We start from the raw sequence: 25454 nt of genomic DNA, 5'->3' as shown, positions 1-25454 counted from the left end.
CGTGATCGATTTCAATTCATTGGATCCGAACCAGATCCATCTTGATGGTCGTGACGTGTTGGATGATGGGCCAATAGGGGCCAGTGAGTTTTGAGCACTCGTCTTTCAGACTCTCGCATCCCGATATGTCCAGATATTGGAGGGAGGGAGGGAGGGAGGCCATCCTCAGGCAAGTGCCTCAACTTGGGGCAATCACTAATCCATAACTCTTGGAGGGAGGAGAGATGGTTGCAAAGACCACTTGATAGTCTTTCCACCTTCCTCATATTTGTTATCTCAAGAGAGGTCAGAGAGGAAGGAAAGACAAGACTCCACACATCCTCCTCCTCCGAAGGAAAGCACACCTCCTCTCCCTCCCCTCCCATCCTCCTTCAAAAGTCAATTGTCAAATACTGAGGGGATGTGAGGAGGGGTAAGCCCCATTCTCTCACTGGTTGCTTGTCTTTCTCGCACTCCCTAATCCTAAGGGTCTTCAAAGCAGCAAGTTGAGGCATCCGGTTGTTGCTGGTGGGGTCATGTGGAGCAATGGTTGATCCCATGAGTTTTGGAAACTTCTCAATCGACAGATCTCTAAGGGTGTGCATCTTGCTTGCAAGCTTTTCTAAACTTGTGCATCCGTCAATTTCATCCTTTCAAGGTTGCAGGGCAGCTCTATTTCTCCTTCTCTTGCCATGAAAGATGTGAATCGACGATATCTTTCAATGGTTAATTCCTGGAGGCAAGTAAGATTTAGCATCTCATTTCCATCTTGCCACAAGTAGGTTAACTTGTCACACCCAACTATATGAAGCTCCTTTAGCTTGATCAAGCAGCTTATCAGCCCATGATCAAAGCAAACAAGCTCGGGAAAAATTTTCAATTTTGAGAATGGTCAAAGAAGTTAGGTTCACCAAGCTCTTTAAGATGTCCTTGTTACAATCCTCAAGATATAACTCAAGGAGAGATAGAAGACTAACCACACTAGTTGAGTTATTCAGATGCGGGCATGAATGAATTTCCGGCTTTGTGAGGCGATCGAGTTGACAAGGCAATGTCCCGACCAATGAAGGACAGCTCCGGACAACAAGGTGCTAAAGACAGGAGAACTGGAATTCTTCTTCGGGCCTCCCGCCATAATGAGACCAACCCGTCCATGCCAACATCTCTTCAAAGCTAATCTAATCTGATTGTACAAGGACTGGAGTATCTTCTTATAAATCCTCGAAACCGCCACGGAAAAGGCACCACCTTGCCTTTGAGGAACCACCCAAAACTTGTCCCCGCTGAGAGATATTAGATGCTCATTGTGACTGACTTGCAAATCAAGGTAAAAAGAGGGCTATTAGCTGAGAAGACGGCCCGGCGTTGGTTAAATTGAAGTATTTTTGCAAGAAATTCAATCTCACAATTAGAATTCCTCCTTGGAACAAGACCAGACCCTGAATGAGCGCCTCAACTGCATCCAAATCCTGTAGTTGGGGATAGTGAAAGCGCAGAGTCATACTCTATCCGTCCATAGACGAGGATAACAATTTACGAGGATAACACTTTGGTAGTCACAGGTCATTAAAGAAGAACTTAAAGTCCACATTTATAAACAAAGAAATTTTCACATTAATTATGTGCTATAGCCACAGATAATTGAACTTCTTGGTATTAAAGACTGATGAGGCTAGCATAAATATTTCTATTCCCAATATTTTGCTAGTGGGAACAATCAGATTGGTTTTTGTTCCATTAGAAGCTAGATGTAAGATGGCATAGGCTCCCTGTAGCTATGTTCACTGATTTGTTCTACAGCATTTTCAATGTAAAGACCAGATTCCTATAAGTCCAATTAGTGCAAGAACAATAACAATCTAACTGAACAAGTAGTCAAAGTCATGAAATCGAGAAAAATGAGTAACACTCACCAGATGATTGGATGGCTCATCAAACAAAACTATGCAAGGCTTCTTCAAATGCAACTCTGTTTTCTGACTACCTATTTATATGGGCAAAGCACTACGATATATGTGCAATTGCATCCCCTTCCTTCACAATCACATCACAGCATCCACATAGCTAATCACACTTTTTTGGATTTTGGAAGAGGTTATTATTATTTAGATCATATGCAGTGCACTGAATCAAACCAAAGGCTTCTTTCTTCTTCCTTTTGTTTGGCAAAATACGGCACATAACATCGAGACAGAATTAGCCCTACCCCCACTGCATTCGTAACTGATCCTTCCAAGAGATTTTGCCAATACAGCATCGCAAATGGTACCCTGCAAAACAAACACAGCACGGATGAGCTAAGGGCACAAGAAAAAGATGTTGGGAGGAGAAGATACAACAAATGCCGAAAATGTAGAGGAATATAATTTTGGAACGCTATGAAAATTTCCCGTCAATATAGCAAGAGGGAATTGATGTGAAAAATCTCAATTGAGGAAAATCAGTTTGTATTAAGCATCGAATTGGGGAAGGAGAACCGAAATCGATGCGTTCACAAACCAAAAACTTACGCAAACCCCACAAAACTGTCTGTACATGGAAGAAACAATTCATTCGATCCGAACATCCTCAATGTAGATGTAAGGGATGTGTTGGATGAGGGGCCAATCGTGGCCAGTGAGTTTTGAGCATCCATCTTTGAGATTCGAGCATCCAACTATGTGCAGTTCTTGGAGGGAGGGTGGGAGGCCATCCTCTGGCAAGGACCTCAACTTGGGGCAATTGTAAATCCCTAACCATTGGAGAGAGGAGAGATGGCTGCGAAAACCCCTTGATAGTCTTTCCACCTTCCTCATATTTATCAAGTGAAGTTGGGTTAGAGAGGAAGGGAAGAGAAGACTCCACGCATCCTCCTCCTCCTTCGAAGGAGGAAAACACACATTGTCTCCCTCCCCTACACCCATGCTCCTTCCAAATTCAATTCTTAGATAGTAGAGGGAGGTGAGGAGGGGTAAGCCCCATTCTCTCACTGCCTGCTTCACATTCTCGCACCCTAAAATTTCAAGTTCCCGCAAATTGGGAGGGAAACCTCCTTTGGGGAAGCATTCAATATTTGGGCAATTGGAAATAGATAGATGGTGGAGGGAGGTAAGATGATGCCACTGATTTGGTAGACACTTCATCTTCGGACAATTAGTAAGAGAGAAAGACGAGAGGGTGATGGGAAGGGGATGGAAGTCCTCCTCTATCTCCACTGCTGGACAGTCAAATATATACAAATCGGTGAGATTCTTACAGCTGGCAATGTTACAGCTGGCAATAGACTTTATCTTCGCACAATGAATAAGTTCAAGAGTTGAGAGGGTGAGGGGAAGGGGAGGGAAGTCCTCATCTATCTCCAATGCTGGACACCCCCATATTTTCAACGAAGTGAGGTGGAAGAGCGCGTGAAGGCACCGTGGTAGGCTTCCTAGATTCTCACACTCGCTAATACTCAAAGATTCCAGCGACTCTCCTGCTACGGTGACCTCTTCCAGCAGCGACTCCACTCCCTTGCACTCGGAAATACTAAGTGTCTTCGGAGCAGCGAGTGTACCCTCGGCAAAGGAAAACGATGTCGGAGAATCACAATAACTTACCTCGAGAGATTCAAGCTGAGGCATCGGGTTATTACTACTGAGGCCATCCGGAGGAACGGATAGTCTCACTATTTTTGGACAATTATGAATCCTCAAATGTCTTGTTGCGTGCATCTTGCTTGGAAGCTTTTCTAAACTCGCACAATCCCTCAATTCCATCCTTTCGAGGTTGCATGGCAGCTCTATCTCTCCTTCTCCCGCCACAAATGATTTGAACTGAGGACATCTTTCAATGATAACTCTTTCAAGACTAGCGAGATTCCGCATTTCATTTCCATCCTGCCACAAGTAGTTTAGCTTGTCACACCCTCCTATATGAAGCTCCTTTAGCTTGACCAAGCAGCTCATAAACCCAGCATTGAAGCAAACAAGCTCCGTAAGATTTTCAATTTTGAGAATGGTCAAAGAAGTTAGGTTGACCAAGCTCTTTAATATCTCCTTGTTACAATCCTTTAGGTATAACTTGCGGAGAGATGGAAGATGAACCGCACTGGCTGAGTCATGTAAATGCGGGCATGAATGGATTTCAAGCTTTACGAGACGGTCAAGTTGACAAGGTAATGTCCCGACCAACGAAGGACAGCTCCGGACAACAAGATGTTGAAGATAGGAGAATGGGACATCTTGTTCTGCGCCCCCGACATAATGAGACCAATCCTTCCACGCCAACATCTCATCAAACTTCAAAGTGATTAAGGATGAGAAAGGCCTTTTACCTCCATAAAATTCTGAGCCTATCATTCTTACTGCATGCAAACCTTCAAGAGATAATTCCTTAAGTGAAGGTAGTTGCCCAAGTGAGGGCAGCGATGTAACATTAGAACAGGCCCGCAAGCACAAAGACGTTATCTTAGAATAGGACGAACCATCTAACCATGAGGGGAATCTTGCACCACCATAGTGCGAGACAGTGAGATTTTCCAAATTAGTGTGAGGTCGCAGAAAGTCAAGCACCCGAGCTTCGTGCTCATGATTCTGGAGATTTCCCAAATGTTCTTTCCATTGCAAGGATAAGTTGGTAAGGCCTAGCTTTCCAAACAAATTAGCATCCGCTGCGTCTGTAACTTTCTCCACCTTTTGCAATTCTGATATAATTAATTCTCCTTGAAGATGTGGCAAGTTCTTCAACTCCTTTAACTGCGACCCTTTCTCCATTCCCACCACAAACTTAGACAAGATAGTAAGATTCTTCAAATTGCCAATACCCAATGGCATCTCTTTTAGATTCCTTGTATCTCTAACGTCGAGAAACTGTAAGCCGACCAACTTTGTGATACCTTGAGGCAACTTTGAAAGGTTTTGACAACCTCTTAAAATCAAAGCTTGTAATTTGCACAACTCGAGAATTGACTCGGGTAGTGTTTTGATATTAGTGTATGAGAAATTGAGATATCGAAGATGTTTTAAATCACCGACACAATTCGGTACTTCTACGATGGAGCAATGACATACCGAGAGTGCCCTCAAACACTTCAATTCTTTTAGCAAGTCATGTAGCACCTTGTTGGAAATAACGAATCGGCTCGAGCCCCCCCCTCTAGATCCACCGAGCACTAGAATTAAACTTCTTAGCACCTTCATTCGGTGATATGCTCTCGTGCATTGTGACGTAACATACCACGGTGCGATGAATGATGCATATCGAGTTTTTCCTTCAAGAGAGGCGTCATCTTCATCACCCACCAGCTGAGACTCCCCAGAGGTAAAGCACGTCCCACCCGCAATTGAGTTTGCTAGGTCATTCAAAAGATCGTGCATCAAAAACTTTGACGTGTCAACACTAGATCGTTGAAAAAAGGATCTAGATACTAACTCATCGAAGTAATTCCGTCCTAATCTCAAGATATTTTCCTTTGTTTTTCTTCCATCTAAAAAGCCCCCTGCTATCCATAAGAGTACTAGCTCATCCCTATCAATTTGGTAGTCCTTGGGGAATATTGCACAGTAAGCAAAACATCTCTTCAAATATGAAGGAAGATGGACATAGCTCAATTTCAAAATAGGGAGAACCTCATCATTCTCCGCTGACGGAAGATCCCATATTCTGTTATTTAAGGTATCTTCCCATTCATCGGGATTCCTTTTATTACGTAGGACACCGCCCAACATCTTCGCAGCCAAAGGTAAACCTTTACATCTTTCAGCTATCTTCTTGCCTATTGTTTCAAAATCTGGGTGGCTCTCAAAATTTTTTGCTCCAAGAGCATGAAAGGCTAATAAGCTTGTACAATCGTCAAGGGACAATTCCTTCAAAGTATATGGCGATGCTCCTGTTATGGAAACAACAGCAAGGTTGCGAGTGGTGATGACGATCTTACTTCCCCTGGCCCCAACTTCAAATGGTTTTAAGAGGGCAGTCCATTTTTCGTACTTCTCATTCCAAATATCGTCTAAAACCACAAGAAACTTTTTCCCAGATAGATTGTCCTTCAACTTAACTTGAAGGCCGTTAAGATCTTCACCCACGCAGGACGACCCGGTGATGGACTGCAAAATAGTCTTTGTTATGTCAAGAACATCAAAAACATCTGACACGCAAACCCATGCTCTTGTCTCGAAACAGCTATATACTCTGGCATCATTATAGAGCCGCTGAGCCAAGGCCGTCTTTCCAACACCGCCCATCCCAACTATGGGGACTATGCTCAACGTGGTATTGGAATTTTCGACCTCACTGATTAGTCGTTCGAGTATCTGTGCTTCTTCCTTCTCCCTGCCGAAAAACTGAGGCTCTGGCAAAGAAGTGGTGGGATCCCTTTTGTTGGTGTAGTTGGATCTGTCCGCAACATTCTCTCTCAAGCTTAGACTAGCTTTCCTTGTGACAATCGCTTCCAACCTGCGGTTGATCTCTTGTACCTTGGTTTCAGACACGAGCGAGCGCAGGTTTTGATTCGATCTGGAGGATTTATCTCGGCCAAAGCAAGAGACCTTCCATTTCTTCCGACCTCTGCTTGTGCTAGATTCTGCCTCCGACTCAACCTGAGTTTCTATGATAGCTAACTCATCCAGCAAGTCTTCCATGTCATAGGCCAAGTCCCTAACATCGTCTAGCCACAGTTTCACTAGAGGGTTACCGCTGAGTTGCCTGTCCTCTGCATCGGCCAGCACTGCATTGATTGTGACCAGCATCTCCTTCCACTCCTCAAGTAGGGTGGTGCTGATTCCTTCTCGTTGTGTATATCCCAATGCGAGAGAAGTCAACTTGTCGAAAAGGACCTGAAAGAAGGAAGCCAAGAAGGAACCCAAAACGATCCCTCCAATGGCCATTGGGTGAATCGGTCACTGCAGAGAACAGCAAAGGCGTTATGGTGAAGCAAGTGAAAATGAGCTAATGGAGAGAGAAAACAATGGAGTTCAGGAAGAACAAGACGTTCACCAACCGACAATTTTTAAAATAGACCAAGGCTTTCGAGGGATGCGAGTTGCGAGGCAAAGGTTAAACAAATCAAAATTAAATATAAAGAGTGGAAATCAATGGAGTGATATGATCTTGGCTTCACAGCAGCACAACTTGAAGTAACAATTTTTCTAAACTTGAAGTAACAAAAAAATTTTGTTATTAGACTTGTTATTAAACTTGTCAGCAAGTATTTGACATCAAGGCATGAAATCGGTTTAAGAACCAAAATATGTTGCTGCTGCCGCCTCTTCTTTAGCTCAAAATATTGCTTTTGCTTCCACTCATAGAAAGATTTCAGAAAGAATCGGTGGTTGTCTCTTACCTTTCCCGAGCAGACTTCCTGGAGCAGACAGGTGAACGGGATGAGATCAACGACAGCAATCCAGCAAGCACAAGCGCTAGGTTCGGACGAGTAGGAGGAGAACACCATTCAGCAGAGGGCACGAGAAGAACGGGCTATGGTGAAGCAAAGCGAAAACGAGCTGAAGGAGAGAGAGAACTATCAAAGTCCTCCCGGAAGACCAAGACTTTTCACCTACCAGAGAGAGGGGAAACGAAGACCAAGACTTGGAGGATGCTTTCTGTCCACAAGTGCTTACTCCATACTATTTTGAGATTGTCCCAGAGATCTGTAGTTTTCATTAAAGGTATCCGAACTGAACCGAATAATCCAATCGAAAACCGAACTTTCAACTTTCGGTTCGATTAATAGCAAATGAATTTAGATACCTTAACAGTTCAGTTCGGATCTATTTGCGAATATCAATTTATTTTACCCCGACACTCGCAATACTAAACTAGTCACAAATTACCGTCTAACAATATATGATCCATTGAAAATTATACTTTATAAATAACATTAATGAACTGAAAAAAACATGTTAAAAAAGATTAGGATTCTCCTATGAAGCGGTTTTCGATTATTAACTACTACCTTAGCTTCCTTCAGTGGATCATTGTTAGCAAGGACTTGTTAGCATTGTAATTGCCACGTAACTCAGGAAGACCAAGATTTTTTTGGATATCATGGATATATATATATTTTTTTTTGTAAAGAAAGTGAAGCCAATGTGAAAAGGAGATGATGCGAAAGAAACTTTAATAAAGTTCAGGAAGACCAAGACTTTTCGGGACGCAAATTGTCTTTTACTGCTTCACTTTTCACATGGGTTCTCTCTGTCCTTTTTTTCCCGTCTGAATGAAATATTATTTGACAACTAGCATCATGTGTTGTTCTCTTGCTCAAAATCAACAATACAATAAACTTTCGTTAAACTGTTTTTATGTTTAATCTTTTGTTGACACCTAAATTGCGGTGACCTAGGTGTTTGTTATTGCATAAAATTAGGGATCGACTTTGGTGTCCCCAGCAAAAACATTTAATTTTCATATTTGCATTCATAACATTTAATTTAAGAAAGACTTGAATGAATGGTTTTATTTGCAAGATTCAGTCAAGCACACTCAAACATTACATGGCTGAAGTCCATGAGGAGGGGCGACCAAGTCAGGAGATTGGATTAAATTAGAGAAGCGATTTTCGTGCTATGGCAAGCAATCAACATATTCCCAGTGATATTGATGACAATAAACTGTTTGAGAGAACAAATACGGGGAGAAGCAAAATTCGATTCTGGTGATTGAGGGCATCGGCAATGAAAAAGGAAACGTAAAAAAAAGGGGGGAAAGCAAGCAGAACGGAAAGATTTGTTGATTATTCTCTCTGTACATTCCACTTTGGCATTCAAAGAGGAGAATATATAAGAAACTATTCAGCAGAAGAGAAGGCAATCACTCAATGGAGGAAGAAAAATTAATGGGGTCCCGAGAATCAAGAGATAATTTCTTTCACTTTGGGCATTGTTTTTCAAGAAAAGGAAAGATTGAAATGCACGTGCACATGGTGGAATGAATCTGATCATAGAAAGAAGGGATATTCATGGAGACATATGCAAAAAGGAATCCTTCTTGCACTGATTCACAGCCAATTCTCCATGGCAATCTAGAACCAAATTTCAGTGATTGACTCCACGGGGTCCAAGCTTTCCAAAGAAACGTGAGTGACATTTGCTCTTTGTTTCGCGAATAGTCACAGGATCTTGATCACAAACCAATCCGGAAGAGGCCCTCGCTGCAATCCTCACTGTCCCGACGTGCGGGTTCTCCTCGCTGTTGCCTCGACGAACCAGCCGTTGCACGTTCACTATCGAGCTCCAACTAAAACGCTTGCTGGAGACATTTACCATTGAGCGTTTTTTCAAAGAGCATGGAAGTCCACCCCAAGCTATAAAAAAAAAAAATGGCCGAAACCTTTGCTAGCAATTTCAGTGCAGTAAAGCCAGTCCAACTAATACAAGTGAGAAACCCAGCAAGACTACGACACACGCGGCTAGAGATTTGAACCAACCTTGCCCGAGCCATCCTGTGAGCTGAAAGTTGTCATTCCTCTGGGCGTAGCTGAGTCGTTCGTTGATCCCAAGCCCATTGGGGTGCACTTCGTTCTGGTCCCAATTCGCGAGCCATCTCGATCCATTGAAGTTCCAACGGGAAACAAAATTTGAAATATTTCAGAGGGATAATGACAACTGTGGTCCTGAATTTTGATCCAATGTACAATGTAGTCCTTGAAGTTTTTGACACAAATGGTCCCGAACTTTAACACAATGTGCAATGTGGTCCCCGAACTTTTAATTGGATTAATATTGTCTCCGAACTTTTGAAACATGTTTAATTTAGTCTTTGAGTTATAAGAAGATGTTCTATATAATCCTTCCATTGATTCAAGTCTATGGACTAAGTTGAACATGTTCAAAAAGATCGAGGATGATATTGGTTAAATTAAAAATTCAGGGATCATATTGCACATTTGGTTGAAGTTCATATACCGTATTGATCAAATAAAAAATGCAAGGACTACATTGCATAATGGGTCAAAGTTTATGGATCATTTGTGTGTTATTTTCCCTATTTTAGTTCCGGTAAAAACTTGTTTGCTTGATTTTGTTTTATAATTGATATGGATTTTGCATGAAAGTTAACTCCAAATCTTTTAAGATAATCCTTAACCGATTCATGTCAAATCTTCAGCAACTTTTAATTCCGAAAATCATTAAAAATACCAAAAATATCTCATTCATATAGGTTACATATAAATTAAAACATTCTATTCATTTACGTAGGTTGAGCATTTTATTTTATATGTACGTCATATAGTTTAGTTGCATAACTGTTATGCTATTCCCATACTACATCGATTAGTCATGTCATATAATTTTGCTACGCCGTTTGTTTCCTTCATGTCATATAGTTCATCATGCTATCTTGTCATATCATTTATTGCATTTTGCATCATTTATCATGTCATTATTTTTTACATGTCATTGACGCTATGTCACATTCGTACGTCATTTAGAATCATACGAAGATTGTTCATTTTAGACTAATAAACTTAGTCCAACCTAAAGTCATATAACATGAAGATAAGAATTCATGTTAATTTCCATATTATTAGGATTCAGAAAATTTTAAAAAAATTTGTCATACATTCACGCCATATAAGTTAGTTGTCACTTATCATGTCATTAGAATAATTGTTTTCTTAGAATACAATTACATTCATGCATTGCATTTACTAAAAAAAAAAAACAAATTTGGAACTATAAATCAGAATCCTAAAAGTTGCCAACTCATATATTTTTCATGAAATTGGTACCAAAAGGGCATTAATAGAAATATTAGTGTAATCAAGTCCCCGGATTTAAAATCTCCGGTTTGCTTAAAAAATGATTAGTGGTGGCTCCAAAATTGAAAATCATTTGCACATTAATTACTTGAACCAAAGTTACAATTTAGTAGAACTTGGGAGGGTCCGAGCTAGGTTAGTTAATTTCATTAAGCTAATGATAATCCATTAACCTGAAATTTCTAATTTTAGGACGTAACAATCAATTTATTATAAATCATTCATTTATCTCTTTTGTGCTTGTCAATTAGAATTATGTTTAGATTTTTATGTATCTTATCTAATTTATGCTTAAACTAAAAGAAAAAAAAAAGAAAAAATACAAAGCGAAAAAGCAAAAAAACCTTTAAAAAAAATGAAGGAATGTGGCTAGAGTGCGCCGAGACATCATAGAAACCTAGAGGTGGCCGGTTCCATGGAACCGGCGGTTCCGGTTCCTAAAAAAGGTGGAACCGGAACCGGCCCTTGAAGCGCCGGTTACGGTTCCGAGTTCGGAACCGCCGGGTTCGGTTCCGGTTCCGATTCCGGTTCCGGTTCGGAACCGCCGGTTCCTAGGCCCGATGGCTATTTTCTCCCAGGCCTCCTCTTTTTTTTTTTTTGAACGGGTTGGAACAGGCCCGAAACTAGCGGTTCCGGGTTGGTTCCAAAAATTTAGAAACCGGAACCGGCCCTTGAGGGCGGGTTCCGGTTCTCGGTTGGAACCGTGGGCCCGGTCAACGGGCCAATTCCGAGCCCACGGTTCCGTTTGGCCATGTCTACGAAAACCTATGGAGGAATGAATAGATTGGAGCAATGTCTAATGCGCTGCCGCCCACCAGCTTGGACAAGGGGCACGAGCAGCACCGCATTGGTTGGGTGGATCGGAGAATGCCGATGACCATAACATTCCACCACCGGCCTAGATGTCCTATAGCGAGGTCATAAGTTGGGCTCATTGAACTGGCGCGCGAGGTCAAGCCGCGCGATCCGGGATGGCGTAGATGGCAAGTGCAAGTCATCGCGACGTTTATATGGCGAAATGCAAGATCCAATGTAGATGCAATAGAGCGCAAGATTGTATATATGTGCAACCGAAACCCGTACACGTGACCGGAATCAAGATATTGCATTGACATTACTTGGCCTTATACTGTAATCAATGTAGTTTGGGAATCCATAATCCCGAAGCAATGCTGTCTTTTGTGTTCACCTTATTCATTTTCAATCTGTATGGATCCTCTTTCAATGCTGTATGAAAATCAAGTGCATATTATCTAGCTAGGAGACCATCCAAGAAAATTTCAGCAAAAGTACTTGTTGAAAAAGGGCTTTCAGCTTTAAGCAGAGAAAGAGCATAGCTGAAACATTACATCTGCTTTGTTAACGCAGGGCATTGCTGTCCTGTTACGACACCGCCCAATACTCTTAATCCGTATGCTGAATTGGTAGCACCAACTCGCGTTAAGTCATGATCGGGAAGGAATCAACACAAAAAATGGAATTAGAACTCCGTTTCCGCTATCCTTGAAGCGATCGAATCTCACTTTCCGATTATCGATCAGAGTCAAGCAGAGTGGATTTCGGAGAACAACTTTCTTGTCTTCGCTTGGGTCTCGACGATTTTGGGTGAGTCGTGAATGCGAACAAAGCAGAAGCACGTGCTGAAGAAGAAGAGGGAGCGATGATCGGGAAGAGAGGCCAAAGGTTGAGGGAGAGCAGAGGTCGGGAGAGAAGATTGTAGAATTTGTTCCCAAAATTGTGACATTTATTTTTTTTATTTTGTTTTTTTTAAATTTCATATATCCTATCGGGATCTATCCCACTCCCTAGGTGAGATTTTTTTATCTAGATTATGTCCGGGCTATATCCGGTCATATCCGAATTTCGTGTCATTCCAAAGATCGGATATGATAAAATCCTATGTAGCCTAAGTTTAGACATATTTGTTATCACCATAAAGTTTACATATACTCTTACCCCCCACCACACGCCACCACCCCACCCCCCCCCACACACACACACACACACACAAAACAAAGCAACATTTCTGTCAATGGACGAATCTGCAAATTAATAAGTTTACTTGCCTGTCATACATTTCAGCTTTGGAATTTGAATCTATCCAGCTTATAATAATCTTGCCAAAAGAAAATTCCAAATGGTGAAATATTTTTATTTTCCGGCATATTTTCGTATAATTTCTTCAAATTATACCAATAATCATTTTCATTAATTAATAATACAAATAATTCGTAATAAAAGAATTTATCCAAAATTTTCTGAAGGTCAATTTTTCACTTAGTCACATTGCATGTGCAGTTTCACTAGTACATGGAATGCAAAAGAATTGGGAATAAGTACAACATAAGTTCTATAACTTTCGTACAATACTTATTTGAGTGTGATAACTTTTTCTTAGATCATTTAATCATCATAACTTCCAAAAATGTTCATTAGAGTGCCACAACTTTTAACCGATCACTTAAGTGTCAATTTTATTTTTAAGACGTTCATCCAAATGCCTAAAATTCGTCATGCATAGCACTTGTAGCGAATGTTTTTAAAAAAATTATGACACTTAAGAGATTGATTGAAAAGTTATATGGCACTCAAGTGATCAGAAAAAAAGTTATGTCACTTAAGTAATCGCCGCACATAAGTTATGAAAAGTCATGACATTAAAGTGAGCGCCGTAAGAAAGTTATAACATTTGTAGTGTCTTTATCTCAAAAGAATTGACTTTCTTTTCGATATCGGTTTGATAGAAACTTCCACTTTCTTGCGTTCAAAGTGTATGGCGGGATCGTCTTTTTCATTTTTCGTATAAAGTTGGTCGGACCATAATTATTTCAAGTGAATCAAAAGATAGAGAAAGTGGAAAAGTACAGGCACTATCAATCGCTATCGTCAACATAATTATTTCGATTGAATCACATCAACTGTATCTAATTCTTCAAGTTTAACCAAAAGATTGATATATGATGTGGGAGATGAAAATGGGAACAAAAAAAAAAAATGGAATGAGAAAATCAGGTAAACCACAGTAAAAATTACTTTGTCATGCGAAATAAACAATCACAAGAGTAATCAGATAAACAAATTATAAACATCCTCACCAGACCGCAACAACAAGACATGCCATGGTACTTCCCAGACCAAATCTAACAAATGTGATTGTTTTGATGATTTTGTTTTTCCTGAATGGCCTTTACGATTCTGCTGATGCAGAACTACAGGGGGACTGCTGATCACCACCAGTGATTGCGGCCTAACGTTATAAGCTGATATTCCACAACCGCGAGGTTGCGAGGATAACTCGCTAGTGAACATGGTGCCTGTATCTTATCTTGTCCGTGACGAGAGGTCTGGCAGCTTGGTGGGGGTCGTAGCGACGGACTTGCCGACCCTTGCTCAGTTTGGGTCTGTTCGCGAATATCAATTGTTCTTTTCCTTCCCTCCATGCGCGCCCTTTCTCCTCAGCCCTCACTCTTACTGTTCTTCACTTGCTATGTGCTGTCCTTTCTCTCTCCCGCCCTTTTCTACTTTATTCTCTCTCTTCCTCTTATCTTCGTACCGTCACTGCTGCCCTGGTCTCCTTCACTGCTCTCTCTATTTCACTTTACTGCTTTATTCTCTCTCTTCCTTTCGCATCATTTTCATCTCCCAAAAAGTGACAAAACACAAATTTCACTTTGAGCTTCTCGATTCTGCCAATCCCACTGAGTTTTTTACTCAATAAACGAGTGCTGCATCAAGAATTACCCGGATCAAAAAGATCCTTAAGAGCTGGGAAACTACGAATCTGGATCTGGTCATGAAAATAAATCATAACAAACTCGGGATGACCAAGACTTCTCATCATGCATTTTTGTCTGTTCAATAAGGAAAACAAAAGCACGCGATTTGAGCTAAACAAGAAAAAGGATTAGTTCACCAACCAATCCATTGAGCAAGTTCCTTTGTTTTACTTTGACATTTGTAATACTAAACTAGTCACAAATCACCGTCTAACAATATATGATCCATTGAAAATTATACTTTACAAATAATATTTAGTGAACTAGAAAATTTTGTTAAAAAAATTCAGGATTCTCCTATCAAGCGGTCTTTGATCATTATCTACTACCTTAGCACCCTTCAGCGGATCATTTTCGCCCATCTTGCTAGGAATTGTTAGCACTGTAATTGCCATATAACTCAGGAAGACCAAGACTTTATTGGATATCCTGGACTTTCTTTTTTCTTTTCTTTTTTTGTAAAGAAAGTGAAGCCAATGTGAAAAGGGGATGATGTGAAAGAAACTTTAATAAAGTTTAGGAAGCCCAAGACTTTCCGGGACACAGATTGGCTTTATTACTTCACTTTTCACATGGGTTTCTCTTTGTCCTTTTTTTTCCCGTTTGAATGAAATATCATTTGACAACTGGCATTGATTGTTGTTCTCTTGCTCAAAATCAACAATACAATAAACTTTCGTTAAACTATTTTTTTGTTTAATATTTGTTGACAACTAAATTGTAGTGACCTAGGCGTTTGTTATTGCATAAAATTAGGGATCGACTTTGGTCCCCAGCAAAAACATTTAATTTTTATATTTGCATTCATAACATTTAATTTAAGGAAGACTTAAATGAATGGTCTTATTTGCAAGATTTGGTCAAGCACACTCAAATATTACATGGCTGAAGTGCATGAGGAGGTGGGACCAAGTCAGGGGATTGGATTAAATTAGAGAAGCGATTTTCGTGCTATGGCAAGCAATCAACATATTCCCAGTGATATTGTATGACAATCAACTGTTTGAGAGAACAAATACGGGGAGAAGCAAAACTCCATTCTGGTGATTGAGGGCATCGGCAATGAAAAAGGAAACATAAAAAAGGGGGGGAAAGCAAGCAGAATGGAAAGATTGTTGATTATTCTCTCTGTACATTCCACTTTGGCATTCAAAGAGGATATACATATAAGAAACTATTCAGCAGAAGAGAAGGTAATCACTCAATGGAGGAAGAAAATCAATGGGGTCCCGAGAATCAAGAGATAATTTCTTTCATTTGGGCATTGTTTTTCAAGAAAAGGAAAGATTGAAATACACGTGCACATGGTGGAATGAATCTGATCATAGAAAGAAGGGATATTCATGGAGACATATGCAAAAAGGAATCCTTCTTGCACTGATTCACAGCCAATTCTCGATGGCAATCTAGAACCAAATTTCAGTGATTGACTCCATGGGGTCCAAGCTTTCCAAAGAAACGTGCGTGACATTTGCTCTTTGTTTCGCGAATAGTCACAGGATCTTGATCACAAACCAATCCGGAAGAGGCCCTCGCTGCAATCCTCACTGTTCCGATGTGCGGCGCTGCTCGCTGTTGCCTCGACGAACCAGCCGTTGCACGTTCACTATCCGGCGCCAACTAAAACGCTTGCTGGAGACATTTGCCATTGAGCGTTTTTTCAAAGAGCATGGAGGTCCACCCCAAGCTATAAAAAAAAAATAAAAAAAAATGGCGGAAACCTTTGCTAGCAATTTCAGTGCAGTAAATGCAGTCCAACTAATGCAAACGAGAAACCCAGCAAGACTACGACACACGCGGCTAGAGATTTGAACCAGCCTTGCCCGAGCCATCCTGTGAGCCGAAAGTTGTCATTCCTCTGGGCGTTGCTGAGTCGTTCGCTGATCCCAAGCTCGTTGCGGTGCGCCTCGTTCCAGTCCCAATTCACGATCCCATTGAAGTCCCCACGGGAAACAAAATTTGAAATATTTCAGAGGGATAATGACAAATATGGTCCTGAACTTTGACCCAATGAGTGATAAAGTCCTTGAATTTTTTGACACAAATGATCCTCAAATTTTAACACAATGTGCAATGTGGTCCCTGAATTTAATTGGATTAATATGGTCTCTAAACTTTTGAAACATATTTAACTTAGTCTCCGAATTATAGGAAGATGTTCAATATAGTCCTTCAATTGATTCAAGTCTATGAACTAAGTTAAACATGTTCAAAAAGATCCGGGATGATCCATTAACCTGAAATTTCTAATTTTAGGACGGAACAATCATTTTATTATAAATCATTCATTTATCTCTTTTGTGCATGTCAATTAGAATTATGTCTAGATTTTCATGTATCTTATCTAATTTATGCTTAAACTAAAAGGAAAAAAAAAAGCAAAAACACAAAGCAAAAAAGCAAAAAAACCTTAAAAAAAAAAAAGTGAAGGAATAGGGCTAGAGAGCACCGAGACATCACATAAACCTATGGAAGAATGAATAGATTGTAGCAATGTCTAATGCGCCTACCGCCACCAGCCTGGACAAGGGGCACGAGCAACACCGCATTGGTCGGGCGGATCGGAGAATGCTGATGACCATAACATTCCACCACTGGCCTAGATGTCCTATAGCGAGGTCATGAGTCGGGCTCATTGAACCGGCGCTCGAGGTCAAGCCGTGGTGCGATCCGGGACGGCGTAGATGGCGAGTGCAAGCCCGCACGACGTTTATATGGTGAATGCAAGATCCAATGTAGATGCAATAGAGCGCAAGATTGTATATCTATGCAACCGAAACCCGTGCTCGTGACCGGAATCAAGAAACCGCAATGAAATTACTTGGCCTTAGATTGTAATCAATGTAGTTTGGGAATCTATAATCCCGAAGCAATGCTATCTTTTGTGTTCACCTTATTCATTTTCAATCTGTATGGATCCTCTTTCAATACTGTATGAAAATCAAGTGCATGTTTTCTAGGAGACCATCCACGAAAATTTCATCAAAAGTACAATTAAAAAAAGGACTTTCAGCTTTAAGCAGAGAAAGAGCACAATAGCTGAAACATTACATCTGCTCCGTTAACGCAGGGCATTGCTGTCCCGATACGACACTGCCCAATACGCTTAATCCGTATGCTGAATTGCTAGCACCAAAAACACCAACTCGCATTAAGTCATAATCAGGAAGAAATCAACACAAAAAATGGAATTAGAACTCCGTTTCCTCGATCCTTGAAGCAATCGAATCTCACTTTCCGATTGGCGGTCAGAGTCAAGCGGAGTGGACTTCGGAGAACAACTTTCTTGTCTTCGCTTGGGTTTCGACGATTTTGGGTGAGTCGTGAATGGGAACAAAGCAGAAGCACAGGTTGAAGAAGAAGAGGGAGAGATGATCGGGAAGAGAGGCCAAAGATTGAGGGAGAGCAGAGGTCGGGAGAGAAGATTGTAGAATTTGTTCCCAAAATTGTGAATTTTGTTTTTTTTTATTTCATAAATTCTATCCGGGTATATCCCACTCCCAAGGTGAGATTTTTTTATCCCGATTATATCCGGGCTATATCCGGTCATATCTGAATTTCATGTCGCTCCAAAGATCGGATAGGATAAAATCTTATTAAGAGTTTTATCCCGTCCAGCAAATACAAACTAAGTTTAGACATATTTGTTATCACCATAAAGTTTACATATACTCCACCCCCCCAACAAACCCCAACCCCAAACAAAATTTCCACAATTAATTAGTCTATAAATATTCTTTCAATGGACGAATCTGAAAATTAATCAGTTTACTTGCCTCTCATACATTTCAACTTTGGAATTTGAATCTATCCTATCTTATAATAATCTTGCCAAAAGAAAATTACAAATCTTGAAATACTTTTTATTTTCCGGCATATTTTCATATAATTTCTTCAAATTATACCAATAATCATTTTCATTAATTAATAATTCAAATAATTCGTAATAAAATAATATTTCCAAAATTTTCTGAAGGTCAATTTTTCGCTTAGTCACATTGCATGTGCAGTTTCGCTAGTACATGGAATGCAAAAGAATTGGGGATAAGTACAACATAAGTTCCATAACTTTCGTACAATACTTACTTGAGTGTGATAACTTTTTTTTCGATCATTTAACCATCATAACTTCCAAAAATGTTCATTTGAGTGGTACAACTTTCAACCGATCACTTAAGTGTCAATTTTATTTTTAAGACGTTCATCCAAATGCCGAAAATCCGATGTGGCATAGTACTTGTGGTAAAAAAGTTATGACACTTAAGAGATTGATTGAAAAGTTATGTGGCACTCAAATGATCAGAAAAAAAAAATTATGTCGTTTAAGTGATCGCCGTACATAAGTTATGACACTCGATTGATCGAAAAAAAGTTATGACATTTAAGTGAGCATCGTAAGAAAGTTATAATATTTGTGGTATCCTTATAAAGCGTACGATGGGATCGTCTTTTGCATTTTTCGCATAAAGTTGGTCGGACCATAATTATTTCAAGTGAATCAAAAGATAGAGAAAGTGGAAAAGTACAGGCACTATCAATCGCTATCGTCAACATAATTATTTCGATTGAATCACATCAACTGTATGTAATTCTTCAAGTTTAACCAAAAGATTGATATATGATGTGGGAGATGAAAATGGGAACAAAAAAAAAAAAATGGAATGAGAAAATCAGGTAAACCACAGTAAAAATTACTTTGTCATGCGAAATAAACAATCACAAGAGTAATCAGATAAACAAATTATACACATCCTCACCAGACCGCAACAACAAGACATGCCATGGTACATCCCAGACCAAATCTAACAAATGTGATTGTTTTGATGATTTTGTTTTTCCTGAATGGCCTTTACGATTCTGCTAATGCAGAACTACAGGGGGACTGCTGATCACCACCAGTGATTGCGGCCTAACGTTATAAGCCGATATTCCACAACCGCGAGGTCACGAGGATAACTCGCTAGTGAACATGGTGATGGTGCCTGTATCTTATCTTGTCCGTGACGAGAGGTCTGGCAGCTTGGTGGGGGTCGTAGCGACGGACTTGCCGACCCTTGCTCAGTTTGGGTCTGTTCGCGAATATCAATTGTTCTTTTCCTTCCCTCCATGCGCGCCCTTTCTCCTCAGCCCTCACTCTTACTGTTCGCTGCTGCTTTGTGCTGTCCTTTCTCTCTCCCGCCCTTTTCTACTTTATTCTCTCTCTTCCTCTTATCTTCGTACCGTCACTGCTGCCCTGGTCTCCTTCACTGCTCTCTCTATTTCACTTTACTGCTTTATTCTCTCTCTTCCTTTCGCATCATTTTCATCTCCCCAAAAAGTGACAAAACACAAATTTCACTTTGAGCTTCTCGATTCTGCCAATCCCACTGAGTTTTTTACTCAAAAAACGAGTGCTACATCAAGAATTATCCAGATCAAAAAGATCCCTAAGAGCTGGGAAACTACGTATCTAGATCTGGTCATGAAAATAAATCATAAAAAACTCGGGATATGACCAAGACTTTTCATCATGCATTTTTGTCTGTTCAATAAGGAAAACAAAAGCACGCGATTTGAGCTAAACAAGAAAAAGGATTAGTTCACCAACCAATCCATTGAGCAAGTTCCTTTGTTTTACTCTAGCACTTACAATATTAAACTAGTCACAAATCATCGTCTAACAATATAAGATCCACTGGAAATTATACTTTACAAATAATATTTAGTGAACTAGAAAATTTTGTTAAAAAAGATCAGGATTCTCCTATCAAGCGGTCTTTGATCATTATCTACTACCTTAGCACCCTTCAGCTGACCATTTTTTATCATTTTCGCCCATCTTGCTAGGAATTGTTAGCACTGTAATTGCCACATAACTCAGGAAGACCAAGACTTTATTGAATGTCCTGGACTCTTTCTTTTTGTAAAGAAAGTGAAGCTCATGTGAAAAGGAGATGAAGCGAAAGAAACTTGAATAAAGTTCAGGAAGACCAAGACTTTCCGGGACGCAAATGGCTTTATTACTTCACTTTTCACATGGGTTCTCTGTGTCTTTTTTCTTTTTTCCTTTTTTTTGGTTGGATTTTTTTTTCCCGTTTGAATGAAATATTATTTGACAATTAGCATTGTGTGTTGTTCTCTTGGTCAAAATCAACAATACAATAAACTTTTGTTAAACTATTTTTATGTTTAATCTTTTGTTGACATCTAAATTGTGGTGACCTAGGCATTTGTTATTGCATAAAATTAGGGATCAACTTTGGTCCCCAGCAAAAACATTTAATTTTCATATTTGCATTCATAACATTTAATTTAAGAAAGACTTAAATGAATGGTTTTATTTGCAAGTTGGTCAAGCACACTCAAATATTACATGGCTGAAGTCCATGAGGAGGAGGGACCAAGTCAGGAGATTGGATTAAATTAGAGAAGCGATTTTCGTGCTATGGCAAGCAATCAACATATTCTCAGTGATATTCGATGACAATCAACTGTTTGAGAGAACAAATACGGGGAGAAGCAAAACTCGATTCTGGTGATTGAGGGGATCGGCAATGAAAAAGGAAACATAAAAAAAGGGGGGAAAGCAAGCAGAACGGAAAGATTGTTGACTATTCTCTCTGGACATTCCACTTGGCACTCAAAGAGGATATATATCATTGATGTTTTGATATTCTCTTCTGACATTGATTCCCATTTTAAACATGTTAATCAATTTTTGGAAATTACCAAACAAAGTGGATTAGCCTTATCTCCGACAAAGATTTTGTTATTCCAAACAAAAATAAGATTTCTTGGACATTATATTGAACATGGTACCATCATACCCATTGTATCATTGTTTACATTGATGATGTTTTGATATTCTCTTCTGACATTGATTCCCATTTTAAACATGTTAATCAATTTTTGGAAATTACCAAACAAAGTGGATTAGCCTTATCTCCGACAAAGATTTTGTTATTCCAAACAAAAATAAGATTTCTTGGACATTATATTGAACATGGTACCATCATACCCATTGTATCATTGTTTACATTGATGATGTTTTGATATTCTCTTCTGACATTGATTCCCATTTTAAACATGTTAATCAATTTTTGGAAATTACCAAACAAAGTGGATTAGCCTTATCTCCGACAAAGATTTTGTTATTCCAAACAAAAATAAGATTTCTTGGACATTATATTGAACATGGTACCATCATACCCATTGAACGTTCTATTCAATTTTCCGACAAATTCCCAGACGACATTAAAGACAAGACTCATTTGCAAAGATTTCTTGGATCTTTGAATTATGTAATTGACTTTATTCCAAATATTAATATTATATGCAAACCTTTACATCAAAGGTTAAAGAAAAATCCAATCCCTTGGACTAATTTGCACTATGACACCGTTCGCAAGATTAAAACTTTGGTCAAAGAAATACCTTGTTTACATCTTGCTGACCCCTCTGCCTTTAAAATTGTGGAAACCGATGCCTCCGATATAGGATACAGAGGTGTTTTGAAACAAAAGAATGACCTTGGTAAAGAACAAATTGTGTAATTTATTTCTAAACATTGGAATGATACTCGGAAGAATTATTCCACCATTAAAAAAGAAATTCTTGCTATTGTTCTTTCCATCTCTCTAAACCTCGGACGAGGAATTTAAATATTTTGCAGGAACAATCTATCAAGGAGATTAATTGTCTCATTAGAGATAAGGAATCTCGCCTTTTATTTTTAAAAGAAGAACTGGATTATAAAAGGATTGAACAAAGGATAGTTCATCCCGATGTAAAACAAAAAATCCTTCTTTTAGAAAATAAATTAAAAAGAGAGGTCTGCTCCACTCTTCCAAATGCTTTTTGGAATAGGAAGCGACATATTGTTGATTTACCTTATAAATCTGATTTTTCTGAAAAAGATATCCCAACGAAGGCAAGACCTTCGCAAATGAATTCTGAACTTTTGACTTTATGCAAAAAAGAAATTGAAGATCTTTTGCAAAAAGGTTTAATCCGGAAAAGCAAGTCTCCATGGAGTTGTTCTGCTTTTTACGTCAATAAGAATGCGAAATTAGAACAAGGAGTCCCCAGACTTGTTGTGAATTATAAACCTTTAAATTCCGCTTAAAATGGATTCGATATCCGATCCCCAACAAAAAGGATCTTTTGAACAGATTGTGTCGTTCTAAGATATTTTCTAAATTTGACATGAAATTTGGATTTTGGCAGATTCAAATTTCCGAAAAAGATCGTTGAATGGAACATTGACGGCGTTTCTGAAGCAAACCTAATCCAAGTTTTGAATCAAATGGTTATGCTTGCAACAACTTACAAAACCATTCCGGACACAACAGACCAGCAAATTGCTTTTATGATTATAGCCGGTTTTTCGGGTACTTTAAAAAGATGGTGGGATAATTATCTCACTGAAGACCAACGAAACCAGATTTTGAATGCAGTCAAAACTGAAGAAAATGGTCAAACTGTTTTCGACGACCAAGGACAAATGGTCCAAGACGCCGTTTCAACTTTGATCTATTCTATTTCTCAACATCTCATTGGTGACCCTTCCGTTGTTCGAGATCACAACCAGGATCTTCTTTCAAATTTAAAATGTAGATCCTTAGGTGAATTCCGTCAATACAAAGATGAATTCTTCCAACATGATTTGCTCCGACCGCATCGCAATTAACCATTCAGTCCGAAAGCGTATACGTGAGCGGTTCGGCGAAGAAATACCTTTTAACATCATTTCTTATGGTGAACTTGTTTCTTATGTTTTTAAGACTGGTTCTGATATGTGTAATAACATTAAGTTGCAAAAACAACTTAAAAAAGAAAAATCTCTCGGTAACAAAGGACTAGGAGATTTTTGTAGACAGTATGACCCTTCTTATGACTTTTCTTCTGTTCAATATAATGTCCAAGAAATCTTATTTTTGTTTGGAATAATGGTGTGGCTGCTGGGATACGAAGTAGTAATCCCAGAAGAGGTACAATCTCCTTCACCTTTGAAACCAAAAAATATTTTGAGTGAGGTGGTTCTTCCCGCTTTCTTTTGAGAATTGATTGTAAATCCGCAAAGCACATTTTGCAGAAAGATATTTTAAATATTGCCTCTAAACAGATTTTTGCACGATGGCAAGCCATCCTCTCCGTTTTCTGTTTTTGGAGTTTTTATGCACGGATCTACGGATCTTTTCTTGTAATCTTTTGATTTTGAGGAATACATTGTGAAATTTTCTCATTTTTAGCTTCATACCCACAGATCGCGGTAGGCTCTGCCTCCCACTTGTGGCATTTCAAGCTATATCTTTTATATTCTGCCGTTTAAATTCTGCATTTTGATTCCCGTACTTTAAATTCTGCAATTTTTTTTTTTATAACCGAGGTGTCCGCGCGGCCAGCGAGCTTGCGCTCAAACCAGCGGTGAAGCACGACTAGTCCTCGGGGGCAACTGCAGGACCCCACCACTACGGTGCTCGGGTAAGACACTGGCACCACGAAGTTTTGAACCCGGGACCTCTCGTGAAAGGAACCGAGCGCAAACCAGCGCGGCCACCAGCCGGTGGGTAAATTCTGCAATTTTTATATTGTTCTTATACCCCAAAACGGAAGGCCAAGCCTCCTAATTGGTGGTTGACATTTATGATTATCCAGCTCGTTTTAATTATTGTTAAGTGTTGACATTTTGATAACCATAATCTGTAATCTTTGTGAACTTTTGAATATTTATAACGAATATAGTCCATCGTTTAGACGATTCCACAAACGACGACGACTCTAAGCCCCAGCAGTGGAAGTGCCGTGCCTCCTATTAGTGGCCTTTAGTTTTGATTTTGAGATCTGGATATTAAGTGAACAGAGTGTGGAGTCCGCTGGGAGCCCATAGGGGGACTAAAATCGATAGACCGGTGCATAAAACACAAATTAAAATTGAAGAGGAGAATGCTGAAAGTATGTAGAAGAAAACAAGATAAAAGTCCGAAAAGAGTCCGATTAAAAAGGTCGGGATATTAAGAACAAATCTCGCCGAAGTTAATCAAATCGAGGGGAGGGCTCCCAATGGACTCCACACTTTGTTCACTTAATATCCAGATCTCAAAATCAAAACTAAAGGCCACCGGTAGGAGGCACGGCACTTCCAATTCTAGGGCTTAGAGTCGTCGTCGTTTGTGGAATCGTCTAAACGATGGACTATATTCGTTATAAATATTCAAAAGTTCACAAAGATTACAGATTATGGTTATCAAAATGTCAACACTTAACAATAATATTAAAATGAGCTGGATAATCATAAATGTCAACCACCAATTAGGAGGCTCGGCCTTCCGTTTTGGGGTATAAGAACAGTATAAAAATTGCAGAATTTAAAGTACAGGAATCGAAATGCATAATTTAAACTGCAGAATATAAAAGATATAGCTTGAAATGCCACAAGTGGGAGGCAGAGCCCACCGTAGTCTGTGGGTATGAAGCTAAAAATGAGAAAACTTCACAATGTATTCCTCAAAATCAAAAGATTACAAGAAAAAATCCGTAGATCCGTGCATAAAAACTCTAAAAACAGAAAGATCTGGAGTATATTTGAGAAGAAAAGAAGAATATCAAAATAGATCGGAGATAGATCCGGGTACTTACTGGATGAACTCCGGGAAGTGGAGGAAGGTCTCGTCAGAAGATAGAAAGGATAGGAGGCAGATATCTCTTTTTGGGTTTTGCTCGTGAGGAGCGGTCGGAATGGGAGAAGATCTGGACAAGGTTCGCCGAGAAGCAAGGGAAGTCTCTCTCTGTTCCTCTCTTTGGTGTTTTGAACGTTACGTCTTGTAACGTTCGGAATGCGAGTATTTAAAAACAAAAATTACATTTGCTACGGTAAAAGTCATTATAGTGTACGATGTACGGTGAAAGTCTACAATGTATAGTGTACAGTGTCATACGATGTCAAAATACATAAAAAATTTTTATATTAAAATACATCAAAAATTTCTAGGAATCTGATG

General features: G+C 39.4%; 2 protein-coding genes and 1 long non-coding RNA gene across 4 annotated transcripts in view; 1 reads left to right on the top strand and 2 right to left on the bottom strand.

Moving 5' to 3' along the window:
• The first annotated feature begins 339 nt into the window (after positions 1-339).
• LOC125315596 lies at positions 340-3114 on the top strand. Its single transcript, XR_007198803.1, has 2 exons — positions 340-402; positions 2920-3114. It is a non-coding gene; the product is annotated as an uncharacterized LOC125315596 (long non-coding RNA).
• The window catches only part of LOC115733080 (putative disease resistance RPP13-like protein 1), a 491263-nt gene continuing 467218 nt past the window's right edge, over positions 1410-25454 (bottom strand). Inside the window, exon 5 of the transcript XR_007198758.1 lies at positions 1410-1448. The gene's annotated coding sequence lies outside the window, so the exon portion shown is untranslated. The remainder of the gene's footprint in view (positions 1449-25454) is intronic.
• The window catches only part of LOC115733647 (putative disease resistance RPP13-like protein 1), a 42461-nt gene continuing 19050 nt past the window's right edge, over positions 2044-25454 (bottom strand). The window contains exons 1-3 of one of the 2 annotated variants that reach the window (XM_048280900.1): positions 7280-7460; positions 2490-6839; positions 2044-2249 (exon numbers count right to left, since the gene is read on the bottom strand). In XM_048280900.1, the coding sequence (XP_048136857.1) occupies positions 2529-6824 (4296 nt within the window). In that variant the 5' untranslated portion in view covers positions 6825-6839; positions 7280-7460 and the 3' untranslated portion in view covers positions 2044-2249; positions 2490-2528. Of the gene's footprint in view, positions 2250-2489; positions 6840-7279; positions 7461-25454 lie in introns of those variants that run through there. The other variant, XM_048280901.1, reaches the window with a different exon arrangement.

Source organism: Rhodamnia argentea, chromosome 6 (genome assembly GCF_020921035.1).
Source record: "Rhodamnia argentea isolate NSW1041297 chromosome 6, ASM2092103v1, whole genome shotgun sequence".
NCBI lineage: Eukaryota > Viridiplantae > Streptophyta > Magnoliopsida > Myrtales > Myrtaceae > Rhodamnia > Rhodamnia argentea.
This window is presented reverse-complemented; position numbering and strand designations above follow the sequence as displayed.